This window comes from Manis javanica, chromosome 6 (assembly GCF_040802235.1).
Source record: "Manis javanica isolate MJ-LG chromosome 6, MJ_LKY, whole genome shotgun sequence".
Classification (NCBI taxonomy): domain Eukaryota; kingdom Metazoa; phylum Chordata; class Mammalia; order Pholidota; family Manidae; genus Manis; species Manis javanica.
In genome coordinates this window covers 88,246,158-88,268,226 of record NC_133161.1, presented here as the reverse complement: position 1 = coordinate 88,268,226, position 22,069 = coordinate 88,246,158, and the positions used below count along the sequence as shown (strand labels likewise).

The following is a 22,069-nucleotide window of genomic DNA, read 5'->3' as shown; positions in this document are numbered from 1 at the left end:
ACATGAAAAACAATATGGTCACTACATTCACACATATTATCGAGTCTTCCCATACTGCATTGAAGTCACTGTCCATCAGTGTAGTATGGTGCCACAGAGTCACTACTTGCCTTCTCTGTGCTACACTGTCTTCCCCGTGATCCTCCCCACACCATGTGTGCCAGTCATAATGCCCCTCAATTCCCTTCTCCTTCCCTGCCCACCCACCCTCCCCCACCCCTCCCTTTTGGTAACCATTAGTACCTTTTTGGGGTCTGTGAGTTTACTGCTGTTTTGTTTGTTCAGTTTTGCTTTGTTATTACACTCCACAAATGAAGGAAATCATTTGGTACTTGTCTTTGTCTGCCTGGCTTATTTCACTGAGCATAATATCATCCAGCTCCATCCATGTTGTTGCAAATGGCAGGATTTGTTTCTTATGGCTGAATAGTATTCCATTGTGTATATGATTACCTCTTTGTTTTCTAGCTGTGTGACCTTAAATAATTTAAACCATCTGTGCCACAGTTTCTTCATCTATAAATTGGGGATAACAATAGTATCTAACTCATAAGGTTGTGAGGATTAAATGAGTTATTACATTTGCCTGGCTCCTCATAAACTGTCATTTGCTAGCTATTATTATCATTAATCTATTTTCTTAACTCTTTTCCCAATTAACACAAATTCCTTAAACTCTAATCATCTCATTGCAATTTATATTCTGTTGTCATCCAGTAGTTTAGTTCTCTTTTTTTAATCCTACAAGTTAGATGTTTTATTATTATTTTGTACAGTGTTTATTTTGATTCACTTACATACATGCCACGTTCTTTGCCCTCTATTTGTTTTTGCATCTCAAACCTTACTTTTTGGCTCATTTTCAGAAATTCCTACTGTGTAGGTCTGATGCTGGTAAAACCCTTAGGTTTTGCTTATTTGAAAATGACCATTTCAGCTTTGGCATTAAAAAAGAGTTTTGCTGAAATATAATTTTTGGCTGACAGTGATTTTACTTCAGTACTTTGAATGTATTGGGTTAATGTCTCATCTAGGGTATGTATGATCAATCTAGAAACTATTTCTTTGTAGGGGATATGCCATTTCTCCTTGTTTATGCTAGGTCCTCTATTTTTGGTCTGCATGACTGTTGTCACATTTGAATTCACCTTTTATTTATCATGCTTGAGAGCTATTGTGATTCTTACTATATGGATTAATATCTTTCATCTGTTATGGAAAATTTTCAGCCAATTTCTATTCAAATATTGCCTTTCCCTTCTTCTATTTCTCCTACTAGAACTCCGATTAGACACACCTACCTTCTCTGTTACTTAACCTGTTTAATTTTCTGACCCCTTGGCTTTCTGTATTTCATTCTGGGTAATTTCTTTAATTCTGTCTTCTAGTTCACAATTCCCTTAGTTATATTTAATTTATATTTAATTTACATATTGTTTTTTAAAATTTCAGTGATTATATTTTTCAATCCTAGGAAATTTTTCTGGGGAGGGTAGTTCTTTAAATCTACCGGGCTATCTCTAATGGACTCTTCATATTGCTTATTTTTTAGATACCATCTTTATTTCTTTTACATAGAAAGCATGACCATTTTATATTCTGTATCTAATAATTCTAATATCTAAAATCTGTGGGGCAATAAATCTGTTCTTAATGATTTCTGATGATTCTCTCTTATAGTTTGCTGATTTGTATGTTTAGTAAGTTTAAAATTGTGAGCACACGCTTTGTTGAGTTTAATTGGTGAGATCTAGTTTAAGATGTTTTCCTCCAGATGAGATGTATGTTTGTGTTTCTCAGCTAGTAGGACCCTGGAAAACCTCATCAATTTTCTTGGTTTGTAGTTTCTCTGACCATACGGAGAGTGTAAGATTGAATTCTAGACTGGAGGAGGCTAGGGCCATGGGTTAAACATTTCAGGGGTGACTATTCCTCTTTCTTTCATTTTTTCTGCCATGTAGGGCCAGATGAAAAGAGTTTTTGACAAGCTTTTTCTGTTGGCTAGGTGAATATTTTTCCTGGGCCACCCTGGCTAAGTGTGTTCCTTTCTAAGTGTCCTAGTTTAGAGTATGATTCTCAAATTAGCCCTTCCACTTCCAATGGCCCAAGGCTTAGTCTCCCATTCCCTGCTCTGATAAGTGGATTTGCCTGCATGCAATCCCAGTTTTTGCATTTGCTTACTCTTCACCCTCAGTTTTCAGTTTACTCTTGTTTTTCTTATTTATGCCTTTGGAGTTTCTCTTACTTTCTTGCAAGCTAAACTGTGTATTAAAAATAAGCTCACTGTAATTAAAAAAATTTTTTTCTTATTAAGGTATAATTGATATACACTCTTATGAAGGTTTCACATGAAAAACATTGTGGTTATAACATTCATCCATACTATCAAGTCCCCCCATACCCCACCTAAGTCACTGCCTATCAGTGTAGTAAGATGCCACAGACTCACTACTTGTATTCTCTGTGCTACACTGTCTTCCCTGTGACCACCCCCCACACCGTGTGTAACAATCATAATGCCCCTTAATCCCCTTCTCCTTCACATCCCACCCACTCTCCCCCACCTTTCCCCTTTGGAAACATCTACTTCCTTCTTGGAGTCTGTGAGTCTGCTGCTGTTTTGTTCCTTAAGTTTTGCTTCGTTGTTATGCTCCACAAGTGAGGGAAATCATTTGGTGCTTGTCTTTCTCCACATGGCTTATTTCACTGAGCATAATACCCTCTAGCTCCATCCATGTTGTTGCAAATGGTAGGATTTGTTTTCTTCATATGGCTGAATAATATTCCATTGTGTATATGTACCACATCTTCTTTGTCCATTCATCTACTGATGGACACTTAGGTTGCTTCCATTTCTTGGCTATTGTAAATAGTGCATGATCAACATAGTGGTGCATATGTCTTTTTGATGCAGGGATCTTGTTTTCTTTGGGTAATTTCCTAGGAGTGGAATTCCCAGGTCAAATAGTATTTCCATTTTGAATTTTTTGAGGAACCTCCATATTGTTTTCCACATTAGTTGAACTAATTTACATTCCCACCAGCAGTGTAGGAGGGTTCCCCTTTCTCCGCATCTTCACCAATATTTGTTGTTCCTAGACTTTTAGATGTTGGCCATCCTAACTAGTGTGAGGTGATATCTCATTGTGGTTTTAATTTGCATTTCTGTGATGATTAGCAATGTGGAACATCTTTTCATGTGTCCATGGGCCACCTGAATTTCTTCTTTGGAGAATTGTCTGTTCATATACTCTACCCATTTTTTAATAGGGTTATTTGCTTTTTGGTTGTTGAGGGGTGTGAGTTCTTTATATATTTTGGATGTTAACCCCTTGTCAACTATGTGGCTTACAAATATATTCTCCCATACTGTAGCATGCTTTTTTGTTCTACTGATGTTGTCCTTTGCTGTATAGAAACTTTTTAGTTTGACGTAGTCCCACTTGTTCATTTTTGCTTTTATTTCCCCTTGCCCAAGATATGTGTTCAGGAAAAAGTTTCTCATGTTTATATTCAAAAGATTTTTGCCTATGTTTTCTTCTAACAGATTTATGGTTTAATGACTTACATTCAGGTCTTTGATCCATTTTGAGTTTACTTTTGTGTATGGGGTGAGACAACAATCCAGTTTCATTCTCTTACATGTAGCTGTCCAGTTTTGCCAACACCTTGAAGAGGCTGTCAATTCCCCATTTATGTCCATGACTCCTTTATTGTATGTTAATTAACCATATATGTCTGGGTTTATATCTGGGCTCTCTATTCTGTTTCATTGATCTGTGGGTCTGTTCTTGTGCCAGTACCAAATTGTCTTGATTACTGTGGCTTTGTAGTAGAGCTTAAAATCAGGGAGCATAATCCCCCCTTGCCTTATTCTTCCTTCTCAGGATTGCTTTGGGTATTCGGGGTCTTTTGTGGTTCCATATGAATTATAGAACTATTTGCTCTAGTTCATTGAAGAATGCTGTTGGTATTTTGGTACAGATAGGATTGAAGGTGTATATTGCTTTAGGCAGCATGGCCATTTTCACAATATTCATTCTTACTATCCATGAGCATGGGATGTATTTCCATTTACTGGTATCTTCTTTAATTTCTCTCATGAGTATCTTGTAGTTTTCAGGTTGTGGGTCTTTCACTTTCTTGGTTAGGTTCATTCCTAGGTATTTTTTATTCTTTTCGATGTAATTGTGAATGGACTTGTTTTCTTGATTTATCTTTCTGCTATCTCATTGTTAGTATAAAGGAATGCAACAGATTTCTGTGTGTTGATTTTGTATCCTGCAACTTTGCTGATTTCATTTATTAGTTCTAGTAGTTTTGGGGTGGATTCTTTAGCATTTTTTATATAAAATATCAGGTCATCTGCAAAGTGAAAATTTAACTTCTTCCTTAACAATCTGGATGCCTTTTATTTATTTGTGTTGTCTGATTGCTGTGGCTAGGACATCCAGAACTACATTGAATAAAAGTGGGGAGAGTGGGCATCCTTGCCTTGTTCTATATCTTAAAGGAAGAGCTTTCAGCCTCACTGTTAAGTTATGATGTTGTCTGTGGGTTTATGATATATGGCCTTTTTTATGCTGAGGTACTTGCCCTCTATACCCATTTTGTTGAAAGTTTTTATCATGAATGGATGTTGAATTTTGTTGAATACTTTTTCAGCATTTATGGAGATGATCATATGGTTTTTGTCCTTCTTTTTGTTGATGTTGATGGATTTTCTAATGTTTTACCAGTCTTGCATCCCTGGAATAAATCCTACTTGATCATGAAGGATGATCTTTTTGATGTATTTTTGAATTTGATTTGCTAATATTTTATTGAGTATTTTTGCATCTATGTTCATCAGGGATATTGGTCTGTAATTTTCTTTTTCTTTTTTTGTGATGTCTTTGTCTGATTTTAGTATTAGTGTGATGCTGGCCTCATAGAATGAGTTTGGAATTATTCCCTACACTTCTACTTTCTGGAAAACTTTAAGGAGGATGTATATTAGGTCTTCACTAAATGTTTGATAAATTCAGCAGTGAAGTCATCTGGTCCAGGGATTAGGCAGTTTTTTGATTACCAGTTCAATTTTATTGTTGGTAATTGGTCTATTCAGATTTTCTGTTTCTTCCTTGGTCAGTCTTGGAAGGTTTTATTTTTCTAGAACATTGTCCATTTCTTCTAGGTTATCCAGTTTGTTAGCATATAATTTTTCATAGTGTTCTCTAATAATTCTTTGTATTGTTCTTCTTTCCTGAGGTAAGACTGTATTGCAATATACTTCCCTCTTAGCACACCCTTTGCTGTGTCCCTCAGATTTTGTGGTGTTGAGTTATTGTTGTCATTTGTCTCCATATATTGCTTGATGTCCGTTTTTATCTGGTCATTGATCCATTGATTATTTAGGAGCAGGTTGTTAAACCTTCATGAGTTTGTGGACTTTTTTGTTTTCTTTGCATAATTTATTTCTAGTTTCATACCTTTGTTGTCTGAAAGCTGGTTAGTAACATTTCAATCTTTTGAATTTCCTGAGGCTCTTTTTGTGGGCTAGTATATGGTCTATTCTTGAAAATGTTCCATGTGCACTTGAGAAGAATGTGTATTCTGTTGCTTTTGGGTATAGAGTTCTGTAGATGTCTGTTAGGTCCATCTGTTCTAATGTGTTGTTCAGTGCCTCTGTCTCCTTACTTATTTTCTGTCTGCTTGATCTGTCCTTGGTGATTATCTGTCCTTTGGAATGAGTGGAGTGTTGAAGTCTCCTAGAATGAATGCATTGCATTCTATTTTCCCTTTTAATTTTGTTAGTATTTGTTTCACACATGTAGGTGCTCCTGTGTTGGGTGCATTGATATTTATAATGGTTATATCCTCTTGTTGGATTGACTCCTTTATCATTATGTAATGTCCTTCTTTGTCTCTTGTTACTTTTTTTGTTTTGAAGTCTATTTTGTCTGATACAAGTACTGCAGCTCCTGTGTTTTTCTCCCTGTTAGTTGCATGAAATATCTTTTTTCATCCCTTCACTTTTAGTCTGTGTATGTCTTTGGGTTTGAAGTGAGTCTCTTGTAGGCAGTATATTGACAGGTGTTGTTTTTTTATCCATTCAGTGTCTCTATGTCTTTTGATTGGTGATTTCAGACCATTTATACTTAGGGTGATTATCAATAGGTATGTACTTATTGCCATTGCTGGCTTTAGATTTGTGGTTACCAAAGGTTCAAGGTTAACTTCCTTACTAACTAACAGTCTAACTTAACTCACTTAGTATGCTATTACAAACACAATCTAAAGGTTCTTTTTTCCCTTTTTTCCTCTTTTTCTTCCTCCTTCATTCTTTTTATATTAGTTGTCATATTCTGTACCTTTTTTCTATCCATTTACTGACTTTGAGGGTGGTTAATTTGATTTTTGCATCTGCTTAGTAATTAATTGGTCTACTTTCTGTACCGTGTTTTTATTTCCTCTGTTGACAGCTATTTAGCCTTAGGAACACTTCCATCTAGACCAGTCCCTCCAAAATACACTGTACAGACCTTTTGTGGGAGGTAAATTCTCTCAGTTTTTGCTTATCTGGAAATTGTTAAATCCCTCCTTCAAATTTAAATGATAATCTTTCCAGATAAAGTATTCTTGGTTCTAGGCCCTTCTGCTTCATTGCATTAAATATATCATGCCACTCTCTTCTGGCCTGTAAGGTTTCTGTTGAGAAGTCTGATTATAGCCTGATGGGCTTTCCTTTGTATGTGTTCTTTTTTCTCTCTCTGGCTGCTTTTAGTACTCTGTCCTTATCCTTGATCTTTGCCATGTTAATTATTATATGTCTTGGTGTTGTGTTCCTTGGGTCCCTTGTTGTTGAGTGATCTGTGCACCTCCATGGCCTGAGACACTATCTCCTTCCCCAGATTGGGGAAGTTTTCACTAATTACCTCCTCGAAGAGACTTTCTATCCCTTTTTCTATGTCTTCTTCTGGTACCCCTATAATGTGAATATTGTTCCATTTGGATTGGTCACACAGTTTTCTCAATATTCTTTCTTTCCTACAGATCCTTTTTTTATCTCTATACCTTAGTTGTATTCCTCTTCTATTCCGTTTACCATCTCTTCTACTACATTTAATCTGCTTTTAAATTCTTCCATTGTATGTTTCATTTCAGATATGGAATTTCTTAATGATTGAATCTCTGTCCTAAATTCATCCCTGAGTTCTTGAATATTTTTCTGTACCTCCATGAGCATGTATATGATTTTTATTTGGAACTGTCTTTCAGGAAGATTGGTGAGTTCAGTTTCACTTGGCCCTTTTTCTGGTATTTGTGAGATTTTGGTTTGAACTATGTTCATTTGATGTTTCATATTTGTATGTGGCACCCTCTAGTGCCCAGAAGCTCTACTCTCTGGAGGTGCTCAGCCCCTGGAGTGATGTTGGTGGTCACAGGGAGCAGTGCTGTTATCTGGGGGTGAGGAAAGAGCTATTTCCTGCTTCCCAGCTGCTGTGCCTGTCTCCACTGCCAGGGCCAGTGGGGTGAGCATGCAGGGAGAAGCCTCTATGGTTCACACTTGTGGGTGCCATAGATGGGGCCACCCTTTAGCTGGCCTTGTGCAATGGTGGGGGGAGCCAGTTTGCAAGCTGGTGCCAGCCGGGAGGAAGGTGCAGCAGGCTGCATATCACAGTGGGGGGTCTCACAGCGGCATAGCCAAGCAGGGGAATGGAGCGCCTGAAGCTCCTGAAAGTTCCCAACCTGCTGGGGCAGAGTGCATCTGGACAATTTTGTCCACCTGTCCTTTCTCCTGAATAGCAAGCTGTGTGCAAACCTTGCCCCTTTAGTGGCCCTCTTACTGTTAGGAAGTCTCTCAGACTGCCTGCTTTTCTTTTGTCCCAGAGCAGCTGGTTGTGGATCCGTTTTCCACAAGCAGCTAGAATCACAGTCTCTCCAAGGATTTCACTTATCTTAGCTTTCCAACCCCACTAGTCTCCAGAGCACCATGTAATGTAGCTTTGTGCTCCCAGAACATATCTCTAGAGCTGGGTGCTCAGCAGTTCTAGGCCTCCATGCCCTCCCCAATCTGTTTATCTTCCTCCCTCCAGTGATCTGGGGTGGGGGAAGAGCTGTGTCCCTCTGGATCATGGCTTTGGTACTTTACCCTTTTCCTTGATGTCTGCTGTTTTCTCCAGGTGAAGGAAGTCTGCCGCAGCCTTATTTCCTGTGACTGTTTCAGGATTAGATGTATTTGCTATATTTTCTTATTATATGTGGTTTTGGGAGGAGGTTTCTGTCTCACCTCTCATGCCACCATCTTTAAGCCTCTCCTCAAGCTCACTATAATTTATCCAAGACTATAGGTTTTTCAAAAGAAGGCTTTTTAGGGTATCTAGCTCAGATTGCTAGAAGCAGAAGCCAAGAGTAGTCTTTTAGAAGTGTAAAACAGTTTTCATCTCAAGATCCTCAAATGGCTTTTTCTCTTATTCAAAAAATGTGCCAACCATCCTTGTTCTACAAAGCTGGTTCCTGGTTCAACCTACACCACCTGCCTTCTGTCACCTTGTGCTCCTCAGCTGTTGCAACCCTATCCCTGCCTTAGGGCCTGTATGCTCATGGCCTCCTGTGTGGCATGTTCTTCCCCCTTCACCTGGATGGCTCCTTCTTGTTATTCAGGTCTCACATTAAATGCTCACTTTCATAGCATCCCCCCTTGATTAGCCTCCCCACTTCTTCATCGTATCATGGTGTTTTAATTCCACCTAGGGCATTTTTCTTAGCTGACATTTTCCTGTTTAGTATTTTTTCCTACTAGAACCTGAGACCTGTAAGAGCAGGACCTTGTTTATGTGGTTTAGCACTATCTTCTCAGGGTTTAGAATATTTCCTGGCACACAGCAGGGACTCAATACATATTTGTTGAGTAACTAGGACTGAGGACAGGCCACTTACTCTCTTCAGACAGGACCTATGCCCTCTGGGGCTCACAGTGCCCACTGCTTCCTGTTACCTCCACAACTCTGTTTGGCTTTGCTTTGTTTATTTAATTATCTGCTTGGCCCCTGTAGGCATCTGAATTTCCAGTCCTTGCTCATAAATGTTACTCTATTTATTTTTAGCATGATCAGAGCAGAGGCTGTGTTTTATGTTTTCTTCCTTTAATGTTTTGCATTTGCTAGAAGGCAATGAAATTAACATTCATTGAATATTTCCTTCTTGTCCAGCATAACAACACTGTATTTTATAGCCTCAGAACAACACTCTGGGGCCAGGTACTATTCTTTGTGTCGCCTTTATAGATGAGAACATTGAGGCCTTCAGGTGTCAAGAATCATATAGCAAATGAAGGATCTGGCATTAGAACCCACCCAGGCCACACATGAACTATTGCAAAAGGGTTGCTCATGTCTGAGGAGCCAATGGCTGTTTTCAATTTGTGAAGTGGAGGCCGACCAATTAATTAGACATTTCAGGTCAAGTTTTGCCTGAACAGCCTCACTATTTGCTTATCAATTTCATTCCACTTTGGATACGAGGTATGTCTATATTTGGCTAGAAGAATGTTTGGAGATGTTAATCATGACTTCCACATGAGAGTCCTGCATATCTAATAAGTGTCTCCTGTTGGCAAATATTATGGAATCTGACAGCTAGGGGATTTTCTGACGATAGTTATTTCAGTCAAATCATCACCTGTCACTGGATCGCTGGATAAAGACAGACGCTGGATGCACCGAGTGTGTGCCACACCACCAAGAAAATCTTTTAAATAAAAAAATCTTATTTTTATTTTTAACAGAAATTTAGGTATTCCAACAAATTTCTTTACATTTCCTGGACCTTAAAAAAATTACACACACCTTTTGGACACAATACAACAGAACAGAATGAAAAAGGGAGTCATTTTTTTTTAAAAAAAGATAAAAACATACTTCTTATACTTAACATTTAGTGATTTACATGTGTATTACCTATGTACAAAATGGTACATCATCAATGATCCATCTTCAGAGCACTGTGGTATGCTAAATTACACTTAGGTTTCATGGAAAAAACTTTTAAAACACATTTGCATGTGGATTGGAAGCACTTTTTCATTTTCAGAAACACCACTGTTAGTGATGGGACTCCCAGTGGAATCTGTAATTTACATGGATTAGAGAAAGCCAATACCTTCTATTTTTTGTTGTAGAGAGGTACCTCCCTTTAAATAAAAGATGAATTCTTGAAAAGTTGTGTGTAACTTTAGTTAAATTTAGTTAAGTAGGGTGTTCTGAATGCAGTGGGAGAGCTAATATTTAAAGCAACAAATAAGTCCCAGAAGGGCTAATACTTTGGAAATAAGGAGTATTCTTTAATTTGGCTCTCTAGAAAATCCCCATTTTGTGAATTGCGTTTCACGCTTTTAGCCATTTGAAACATAATGTCATTCATGGTGAAAGGATGGCTAGGATTAGAAACATCTTGCAAAATAAGGAGTGTGGTCCTACTAGACAGTGGGTAAGGGAATCAACCATGATCTGTACTTGGGTTATTCTCTGTCTAGTGTTCTATATATGCTAATGATATATGCAAATTTGATCTTAATTTTAGCTGAAAAATGAAGGCATCCTACACATCCATGTTTTCTGCTCAGGTATGGAACATGGTTTGGCTTACCATGATTGCTCCTACATGTACATTCTAGCTTGTGCGTTCATTCTCAAGCAATTGGCTACTTTAATATTGAATGTTTTTCTGTTGTGGTATTGACAGCACATGTAAGGGTGATGGTGGGGGAAGCCTGGGAGCAAAAGATTACTGAAGACAACTGAGCAGTTGTAACAACTACTTTAAATGCCAACCAACTAAAAAAAAAAAGAAAAAGGAGTATTCTTCAAACCAACATTAGTAAACAAAAAGGCAACTTACTCCTACCAAGTTTCTTTGACCTGTATAAGTATATATTCATTTATTTCTAAGGCTATTAAATTATTATTTATTTTGTTAGTACCACTTACTATCATTTAGAAATAGGTTTAAGGAATGATTATTTTTTTTTAACAAAAATGAGTGTCAGTAAGGAAGAGAAAGGGTGAGGGTTTCTGATGACATGTATGGCAAAGAAATAGAAAAGAAAGAGATATTTTAGATGCTGACTTTTAAAGTATATTAAATTCCTATGCATATACTAGGGAGAGTTAGAAAAAGTGTTTATTTGATAGCAGCTTATATATTACATATGAGCATCCAAAGTGAAAATGAGCTTTCTACGCATTTTGGAATTCCTTGATGCTATTTCCTGAAAGACAGGGAAATCTATGTTGCTTGTGAACCTATGATGTACAGATGTGCCTACTGTAATATACAGCTTGATGGACTAATAATCTATGTCAGAAACACTTTTTCAGTGATAACTTGTACAGACAGATTCAACTGAACACAGACTCAAAGTCTGAAACGTTACCTCTCTTAACTGAGTGGTTGTAACTAATTACACAGTGAAACAAATACACAGCAGAGATGGGGAACCAAAAGTCGTGGCTCCTGCGAAACTACTGAGAGGCATTTTCTAAGATGCTTCCTTAACAAAGGATGCTTGATTAGCCTCTCGGCTATTGAGATAGGAATAATTTAGGATCGACTGCCTTTTTTAAAATTATGTTGAAAGATTAAAGCTTTTTGTTTTCAGTCTGATTAAAAAAGAACAGTTTACAAACCTCAGTACATATATTTTACATGTTAATTCTAGCACATTTATATTCTTCTTCCTTAAAATAGTTCCTGAATGTGATTTCTCATGAGTGTTATCTTATTCCATGATAGTTCCAATGAGCTGGTGTTCAATCCATGATCACATGTCCTTCCAGGAGATCACTCCCATCTCTGCCGATCTAGATTCAGAAGGTGCCTGGACAAGTGGATGTTTCACTCTTGTCCATGTCCATCTCTGTACTCTGATCCCTCTTAAGAGTCTTCCTCCTTGATGTTGATGTACAAAGGCTGTTATTCGATTTGTTTAGCTGTTATTTGATTTGTTTTGTGCTCATTCTAGAGAATATTGGCTTAGCAGAACTGCAGAAAGGGGTAAGGGTGTGGGGGAGTGGGGAAGAGAAAGAGAAAAGGGAGAAAGAAAAAAGCACATCATTTTCTGTCAGCAAGATTTTGTGCATATTTGTCACAGAAACATCACACCAGCAAATGGCTCAAATGCACTTCAGATTTGTTATCAATGAAGACTGTTCTGTTCCGCTAAGCAAACAACACAGCCTTCTGGGCAGGTGCTCCCCCTGTAGCCCAGATCCATAAATTCCCTGCACCTGGGTGAAGATTACAGGCCGCTTTGAAGGAGCAGTGAAGAATGAGAAGTCACCCCCAAGCGACACCGGTTTTTCTGCCTGGCACAATGTCTCACTTGAGTGTTTTCCTTTTCCTTCGCAGTTTTATTTATTCACATACAGTCAACATTGTAACAGCTACAAAACAAATGACTATAAAGTGAACCAACCACAGTCCAATCACCTTGAGACACCAACTGTTTTCTTCCATGTTTCTTTCCAGTCCTTATCTAAACGTACACTTATTTTATAGAGTTGGAATCCCAGTATAGGCGACATTTTAACATTGTGCTTAAACACAGTTTTCAACATTTCCAAGTCTGCATTGTCAGCATCAATTTCTAGTGGTTGTGTGTAATATTCTGTTCTGTATTCAGGATTCCATTCTCAACTTTTCCACTGTGGTCAGGTAGGTTTCAAACTTTTGTTATTGTTGATAATGAATATCTTTGCCTATAAAGCTCAATTTGTTCTTTTAAAATTCTTCCTTTAGGACAAATTCTCAGGGGATGGCTGCTTTTCCTTTTCTCTAACACATCATTAGAGACTGTGCCTGCATTGGTAGTATGATCAATGCCATTCCTCAATGATATTCATAGACTCTGGCACTGTGAACCAGGAAATAAGGGCACCTTATATGTAGTGAAGTTGGGTACATGTACACCTCTCTGGCCAGATTTTGGTCCAAAGGAAACAGCCTGTTGGGTTTTGCATCACAGAACACTTAGGAACACAAATTATAATAGAACAACTGGCCCATTATTCAGTTATAGTCCTGCTCCTCATCAAAAGATTATGGTTTCTGGATGAGTCCTAGAAAACCCTCTGAAAAATTCTGCTGTTTCTAATATTTCATCCTGTTTTCCATCACACTTTAAAAAATCTTATGCACATTATGCTTTGAACTTCTCTCAGCGAGAGAACTGTTACTTTAATGTACCCAGACTATAAAAAGGATAATTGAAATATGATCATGTCACAATAATGACTAATTTGTAATGATTCTCTGAGATTGAATCATGCTGCAGAAGCCCTATGGAAGAGAATGCTTTCTTATGTTATTAAAAGCAACATAAGTAATCCATGGTGTTTGCACCGCACTGTAGGTACTCCTGAACCCTGAGTGGGCTCTGCTCTGGTGCTGTGGAGGTGCTCTTGTTACATGGAATCCTACGTTGGGTTAGTGGGTCCATGATTCCACTACTCTAGCATTCTTTAGTTGGAATATTTTTTTTCTATTTAAAATGCACAAAGCTGAATGTCTGGGTTTTCTAGTAAGATCTGGGAAAGGTGCTCACTGGGGTGGGAGAGGGGGAGAGTAGGGTTGTAAACATGTGAAAGAGGAAAGGGAAATGGGTTCTGAAAGTGGTTGTGCACATGGAAGAGAGAATAGTGCCAGGGATGTATGTGCGTGATGCAGTGGGGAGGGAGGCAAGAGGGTGGTACCCATTTCCTTGAGGTTCTCAAGTAAATAGGCCCCTGATTGCACAATAGAAAAACCTACATTGAACTATTCGTTGCATCCAGAAACCAGAGTCCCTCACTTTCTCTTTCCCCAGATCTAAGCTGCCTGATTTGGTTTTATGACATCACAGTGGGGTGGGGAAGGAGCAAACAGGGGTGGAAGGGCTTAGATGGCTCCTAGAGCATGATACCCATGGAGGAGAGGGACCTCCCTGCAGGCTAGGCATCTCCCCAGAAGACCCTGAGCCCTCTTGTAGGAGGGGAACAGCTGTGGACAATCTCACAAAGGCTCCTATTTTCACCCCACTGTTTGGCCCACAGCTCAGGGTCTGACCAGGATAGGTCATTCATCAGCAACCATTCCTGGACCTGCTCTGGTCTTGGGTCACAGGTGTCCTCCACATGGCCAAATCCTGCACTGGATTTCTCATTGTAACCCCCCATTGATTACTCAAGCCTTCCTTCTTAAAGGTCTCTTCTTTGTTGATTATAAGCACTGGGGCTATCCACCCTCCTACAGTGTCAGCTCTAGGCAGGGAGCTGAGGAACAAATGGGAACATGAGAGAGTGAAGCCCAAGAGATAGGCCTGGAGGAGGGTAAGGTGAGTGGGGTTCCCAGGGTATGAGATTCAAGGAGGTGCTCACTTTTGGGGTTGTGCAGGGTGAGTGCCTCACGACTTGCACACCAGGCGCCTCGTTTGCCTACCTAGTTCCAGGGTTGCCTGGGAACACAGGCTGCTCATCACGGGGCCTCCTGGGAATGTTTGCTTGAGTTTGAGCTGCTTAGGCACTGCCACCACTGTGCATTTTTTATTCCTAGCACATGAAACCACCGTGCAATAGCAACCCCAGCGCATGCAAAAATTATGCAGACTGTGCCAGCCTAAGAATAACCAGCATATTTGTTTCAGTGGTGATCAGAACACAAACACTTCCCATACAATTTCAGGAAAACACTTTGGGTGGTGGGGGGAAGTGTAAAATGAGAATGCTACAAAAATTACTTAAATGGCATGCACAACAAAGAACTTTCCACCTGAAGGCTTGGAAAGGGCCAGCCCTTCAAACATCTGCAAAGCCAGGAGGTGGAAGAGGATAAAAGGCAGAGTTTTCCTCTCCATACATTGCCATCATTCCTTCTGTCTAATAACTGTGGGACACCAGGGCAGTTTGCAGAATTCCGTGGAAGAAGTGGTGTGGTTACACTGTGATCTCCATTCTGTAAAACATTCTTTTTTCAAAACTTTTGCTAACATTTCCCATGCACCACGGATGTTGCATAGCTCAGGGGAGGCAGTTTAAAAGATGTCGTATTCTCCCAGGTTTGTACAGAGCAGTACTGAATAAATAAGTCATTCAATGCTGCTATGGATCTTTGTTCAGTCGGGTTTGTCCTTGTAACATGTCATGGGCTCTGAGCTGCCCATGTTCCATTTCTAAAGGGCTCTTTGCAAATCCTTTTTGAAGCTCTCATTTGAGTCACTGCTCATGAGAGCAGCACTTTATAATGGCCACACTGTCAGACTACCTAAATGCAGCGGTGTTGAATTTCCTATGTTTGCAGACTTTGAAAGGTCTCCTGTGGTCTGCTTCTGCTGACTGTTCCTATCTGACTTACTCAATTAGGGCTGGGAGCCCCCATGGTCAGGATAGCTGGGCGCAGGCCCTGTCTAAGTAAGGAAAATGCTTGATAGGAGTGGTCAGGTGTTTAGCAGAATGGCTTGGCGAATCTTTGCTGTGAACATGCATAAGGAAGGAATTCCAGGCCGCTTTTTCTCATCGGCTATGTAAGCTTTGCAATTTTCTCTTATGCTATCATTCAAACTGAACCCACCTCTACCAGGGCCTTCTGACACCCTTCATCTCTGGGAGATTTGGTACAGTCCAATGGAAAAAATGTTCCACCATCTATGTTCCCAGTTGCTCTAGATGTGATATGCCTCACAGTGGGTGTGGCAGGTCAAAGATGGTAGATTCAGTGAGAGGCAGGGTCTGTGTTCTCCTCCCCTTGAATCTGGGCTTTGAGGTTATTGGTGGTTTATTTATCAATCCCTGTCAGGGCACCCTCAGACCCTGACTGCAGAGCCACAAGATGACAGCTAGATAGGAAGCCGCGCCCCAGCTACCAGCCTGTCTACATTCTCTAATGCCTTCTTACCCTAACCAGAAAGGCAATACTAGCTTTTCTTTCTGGGTGCTATAGTTTAGTTTGTATCTGCATTCTTAGCTGGGACTGAGCTAATGCGTGTGACTATGTATCTGGTGGCATCTATAGTTTCAGAACCAGCTGCTGAAGCAGAGTGTTTGGGAGAGGGGGGAAAGGAAAGAATAATGTACAGTTGACCCCTTATCCTGTTTTAATCGAGGTCTGAAAGCAGACGATCTCTCTGACGCAGCTTCAGAAGGTCAGCAGTAGCCTAACGCTACGTTACAACGCTTGCATCATTCATGTCACCTCATCTTGTAGGTATGTTAACATCTCACATTGTCACAGCAGGAGTACCATACAATAAGATATTTTGAGAGAGAAAGAGCAAGTACATTCACGTAATCTTTATTACAGTATGTTGATATAATTATTCTGTTTTATTTTTAGTTAATCTATTACTGTGCCTAATTTATAAATTAAGCTTTATCATAGGTATGTGCGTATAGTAAAGAACATAGTATACACAGGGTTCGGTACTACCCGTGGTTTCAGGCATCCACTGGGGATCTTGGAACATATCCCCTGAGGGTAAGGGGAGACTACTGTATTATGATCTTTGGTTCTTTTCAGGAGATCCAGTGACTGTGTTTACATTTTCAGAACAGAAGGCATGATACAAAATGGAAATACTTACTCCCAAAGACTTCCACCACCCTGCCTCTCATAGTTTATTCTGGCTTCCTTGTGTCACCTGACAGTTCATTTATGTCACAGCGCTACCTGTAACCATCTCAGGTATTTTCTGTTTTCCATTCTGCCCCATCGGGACCTGGCCCTCAGGACCTCCTGTCATGTTTACCTGTGCCCCCCAGCTACTGGCTCAGAGCCTGACAAAGGACGGGATCAGTTAGCACTCGCTGAAAAATGGTGGAGTTAAGAAATGGGAGAGGACCTTCCTCTCCCTGCTGAGAACCCACAAGGTCAGTGCTTCTCAAACTTGGATCTATTTAACAGTTACCCAGGGATCTTGTTAAAAATGCAGACTTTGATTCAGTAGGTCTGGGCTGAAGCCTGAGAATCTGCGTTTCTAATAATCTCCCAGGTGACGCAGCCGCTCTGGTCCCACACTCTGATAATCACAGCATTGGCCCGAGTAACCTGTGTCCTCTTCATCATTGTATTCCCAGCTCAATGAGGTGCTTGGTATATAACAGGTGCCCTAAAGTTGTTTGTTGAATGAATGAGTGAAACCAAACCAGGCACAGGGATCTATGAAAAACATGGCAAAGCAAATCTTGAGCAACTGGTAGAGGTACTCGGTGACCTGCAACCTCAGTGTGGATGTTTTGGGGGCTTTCAATTCCTTCCACCTCCACTGAGGAGCTGGCAGGAGGGAGCAGAGGTCGAGGAGAAGGGGGGTTTCTCTCATCCTGAGCCCTTAGAGGGAGATTTTAATGGTAATATTTTTTTAGTGTAAATATGTGGAGAGGTATCTGGGAAATGAAAAATACACGACTTGAGACCATCCTAGTACATTTTCTTTCCTCTTTTATTCTAGGGTCTTTTTTTTTTTTTAAACCTTTATATTCTCACTCTCATTTCTTTCTCTCTGTCTCCTCCCACCTCTCTTTTGATCTAACAAACTAATTTTAACACAGGAGAGTTGGGGAGTAATAATTGCTAAAACGGTTCTTCTGGCCACTCACGAGCATCTTGGCTGAGATGGGGCAGAAAATGGCCTAAGAATCAGGTCCTGATGATTTTGGGCTATCCCTGCATGCAACAGACAATTGGACCTTGACATTAGGCACACTTTCTCATGTGACCTTTTCTAGAAAATAATTCATGAGGATGCCCTTTGATTAATTCATGAACATCTCTTTTCTCTTCTTCCTCTTGGCTCCAGTAAGGAATATGGTAGAATCTCTTATAAGCAAGAAAACATAGGCACAATTACTTGGTAGACTTTACCCAGTTGTGTTAACAATAGAAAGGTGGTGATTTATTCATCCTAATAATATCACTGCCCAGTTTTAACATGAAGCCATTCCATGTTTTACAAAGGCTTTTATTAATGAAGCCCCCCAAACACATCCATGGTGGGGTGAGAGGGCAGCACCCTCAATTCTTGGTGCATTTCACAAGAACTAATAAATCTGTTATCTGTCTTAACATGCCATCCCCACTTCTAAACTTCTATGTGCTCTCCTGAAATTTTGCATAATTGTTTTCCCTTTCCATTTCATGAACTAGCTCATGACTAACACTTCATTATGTGGTCATGACAACCCTTTAGAAATATAAATAAAAGCAAAAACAAATTTAGTATTACCTCACATGAAATTGCAAATCTCGGAACCCAAAAATGTGTTGGCTTCTCAAAATAAATTCACCTCTGTTTACATTGAATATTCAGCTCCCACTCCTTCCTCTAGGCTTCCCCTTCCTGTATGGGAGAGACTACTGAAGATAATTTGTATCATTTCGCAGTTCTGTGCTTCCCTCCATACTTCTCTCTAGTCTGAGGGGCTCGCTCTCTGAATCAGCAAGGTCTGCTGCATATGCTTTCTTCTCCAGACACTATCTTGAGAGTTAACTGGCCTTCCTTGATAATATGTTTCCTCATTTTCTTGGAGGCATGTAACTTATTGGTTAAATGAATCTGTTCTGGAGCCACTTTCTCTGATTTTGAACCCTAATTCCACAACGTACTGGCTAGGTAGCTCAAGAGAAGTTTTTAAACACCTCTGTGCTTCATTGCAAGCTGGGGGTACCCCTTTCCCAAGGCGTTCTGAAGACTGATTGGGGTGATGCTTCTAAGCTGTTTATGACTGACTTAATGGGAAAAACCTGGCAAATAGGAAGAACTCAATAAATGTTGGCAGTTTTTAAAACAAATGCAAGTAAGTTTAAAACAAATAACACTATGTCATTCCAGAAATACCACACATACACACTAAGCAACAGGAAATCATGTAAGCATTTACTTTTTCCTGATACACAATAGCCCAGTGGTTCAGATGGGGACACAGCTTCACAGACTGTCTGGGTAGGAGTGAACTACAACTTGGCCACTTCAGAGCTCTGTGATCTTGGGCATATTACCTGGCCCAGTTTCCTTGTGTATAAAAGGGTGGTAGACTAGTCCTGCTGTTGTGAGCATTAAGTAAACTAATACATACTGGGTTACTTTTGCTGTTGTTAGTATGATTATTATTGTTTGGAGTTGGATTTTTGTTGTAAATGTTGTGACAACAAATACAAAGTAAAAATAAGTGGCTTAATTCTCCCTGTTAAAACAAGGCAAGAGAATTCGCCACCCCCTCCACTCCCTTCTCTTAGAGCACTTAGATATTTTTAATTAAAAATTTTCTGTTTCTTTGAAATGTGTATAAATCTTTCAAGAAACTATATAAGGCTCATGACAGCTTTATGACTGAGGAATATTTTTCTCAAGGACTTGGAAGCCATCTCTTTGAAATGTAAACCTCAAGGGAGATAGCACCAGTGTCTCCCAGTCTGTGGGAGGGTAGGAACCCAGTTTCAGTGGCACTTTGTTCCAAGTTGCAAAACGACCTCTGCCATAAAGGTAAGGGAAGTTTATTTTTCCTGTGTATAAAACCAATGAACTAACACAGATGGTCACCCTCAATTAACCAGTAAATCTAGGGTGAGCTGCCTAAAATAGATAGTGCGGTCAAGTACTCTAGAGGACCATTTATTGGTTATCCTGAAAACTTGGATGGAATGGCTTATATCTGCTTGGATGTATAAGAAGGTGAAATTTCATTCTGCCTTTATAGTCTCTTAGTGGATTGCCTGTCATGTGTGTCACATTCTAGTTTAATGCTCATTCAGTAACAAAACTTTTTTTCTCTCCTACCTTTATGGAGGGGTTTTCTGGGTTGGGGAAATATTTTGTTTTTAATTATATTATCTGAACAATGTATACTGATATATCTGTATTTCTGCATCGATTTGCTTTATTTAATGCCTGTCCTCTTTTAGCACAGAATTTATAATAGGAAGGGACTATCTTTTGAAAATTTCTCTGAGAGTGCTAAAATCAATGCTATTAAAAAGGGATTTACTAATAATTACCTATTAAAACCCAACTGATGCTTCCCTTCCTTCTTTCTAACTACTCTACAAGCTTCTGTGAAGTTATGGTAAGTGAGGCACAGCTCTTTAAAACCAGAAATTCATTCTCTCTTCCAGGAAGCAGTATGGCTTTTGTTTCTCAGGATACAGACCTAAGGACCTGAGGGAGTCTTTAGCAGGCAGAGAGTTCAGGATCACTGGGCTTTACATGCCTTTACTACCACAAATGTAATAGTCCTGGCCCTAATTGCCCATATGGGTGTTTCCTGTAATGAAACAAGACACCCAAGTGTGATGTATGTTTCCTCTCTAGACCAAATGGAAGTGGACTACAGAGTCCAGAAGGCAATTTACAATCAAGGTCTAATGAACACACACACACACACGCACACCACACTCTCCACGGCCCCCGTTAGAGAAGTAACTAAGAATTGATGCACTGAGTGAATGTGTAATCCATCACTGACTGCTGACAGTGGTTAGTCACAAGTGATGAAGTGGTAAGGGAGAGACAGACATCAGCTGAACTGCAGAATTTTAGGGCTTTCTAAAATGCAGAAGTGAATAGATGGTTCTCCGGCTTAAAACTTTTTAGAGGTGACTCTGCTATCAAATAAGTCCAGTTGCCCAGCACCGTCCACAAGGCCTTTTACCCCTCTCCACGCCAGCCTCTCCTCATGGGCTCCCCACCCCAGACTGTGCATCCTAAACGTGACCTGTGGATCTTGGAAGAAAACCTCCAGGCCTCTGCCTTCTTGCTAGAGATGCCTTTCTCTGCTTTAAACTGCTGAACACCCTCTCAGGTTTCAAATCTCATCTCAAGTCGCTTCCCTGGGAAATGTTCTCTCGTTTGGGTCCCTATTTTGCCCCACTCATCACTTATCAAAGGCTGCTCCTCCTAGACAGTGAGCTCTGCGAATGCAAAGGTGGCTTCTGATGAGCTCTGTGTCCCAAGCGCCCAAAGCAGGGCCCAGCACATAGCAGATGCTCAACAAACCACTAGTGTTTCTTGAAAGGACCTGTAGGCACTGTTAGGGATTGACTCATGTTTTCAAATTCCTCTGTTGAAGCCTCAACCTCTAAATGTGATAGGATTTGGAGAGGGGCCTTGTAGGAGGTAATTAGGATCAAATGAAGTTAAATAAGAGTGGGGACCTAATCCAGTAGGACATGTGTCCTAATAAGAAGAGAAAGGGAAACCAGGAGTGTGCACACATGGAAAAAAGGCTATGTGAGGAGACAGCAAGAAGACCGCCCTCTGCAAGCCAAGGAGAGAGGCCTCAGGAGAAATCAAACCTGCCCACATCTTGATCTTGGGCTTTCAGCCTCCAAAACTGTGAGAAAATACATTTCTGTTGTTGAATCCCCCATCTGTGGTACTTTGTGACGGCGGCCCTAGCAGACTAAGACAGGTATCAACAAAGCCAACCTTTTCTTTTCTTTTCTTTTTTACAGGTACACACCCTGAGGCCCAGAGGGATGAAATTTACCCAGTTATCCATCTAATTAGCTGAAGACTTGGATTAGAATTCTTGAGTGGGGTTCTTTCTCCACTAGTTTTTCTTTTCTTTTTTTCTAGTGAAAAACTATTTTCAAGTGAATCTTTTAGGAATCCCAGTTCCACACATGAAACAGAACTGAGTGCAGCTGCTCCAGCCAAGGGCTCTGAGCCTGTCCTGCCCAGGCGCTCCTCTCCCCTCCACTCCTGCCTCTGTATGGCGCCTCTGCTGCTCTCTAAGAGGTCATGGGCTCTAGTTGGAAAACTACTGTTGTGCTTTTGCTGCCTCAGTCTCACATCCAATCTCAAAACCCTTCCCAACTGATCATGTTCTCTCACCTGGTGTAAAGCATTAGAAACCTGTTGTGAAGTAGCAAAGCCAACCGGGTCAGTAGAGGGTAAGACAGGATGGCCTGGAGGATAGACGGTTAGGATTTCAGAGAAGGAAAGGCCACCACAGTTGATTTGACTATCCTGGGAAGAGGATAACGAAGACTGCAAACAGATGAAGTAGAGGCATCCAGAAACCAGGTGTGTCCCAGTCCTGGTCTGGGACCCATTTCATAAATC

The 22,069-nt window shown here is 40.2% G+C and overlaps 1 protein-coding gene across 3 annotated transcripts in view; it reads right to left on the bottom strand.

Annotated features, from left to right (window-relative positions):
• Positions 1–9,757: 9,757 nt before the first annotated feature.
• The window catches only part of LHFPL3 (LHFPL tetraspan subfamily member 3), a 577,619-nt gene continuing 565,307 nt past the window's right edge, over positions 9,758–22,069 (bottom strand). For 2 of the 3 annotated variants that reach the window (XM_073238982.1, XM_073238983.1), the window contains one exon: positions 9,759–12,024. In XM_073238982.1, coding sequence (XP_073095083.1) covers positions 11,996–12,024 — 29 coding nt within the window. In that variant the 3' untranslated portion in view covers positions 9,759–11,995. Of the gene's footprint in view, positions 12,025–22,069 lie in introns of all 3 variants that reach the window. The other variant, XM_073238984.1, reaches the window with a different exon arrangement.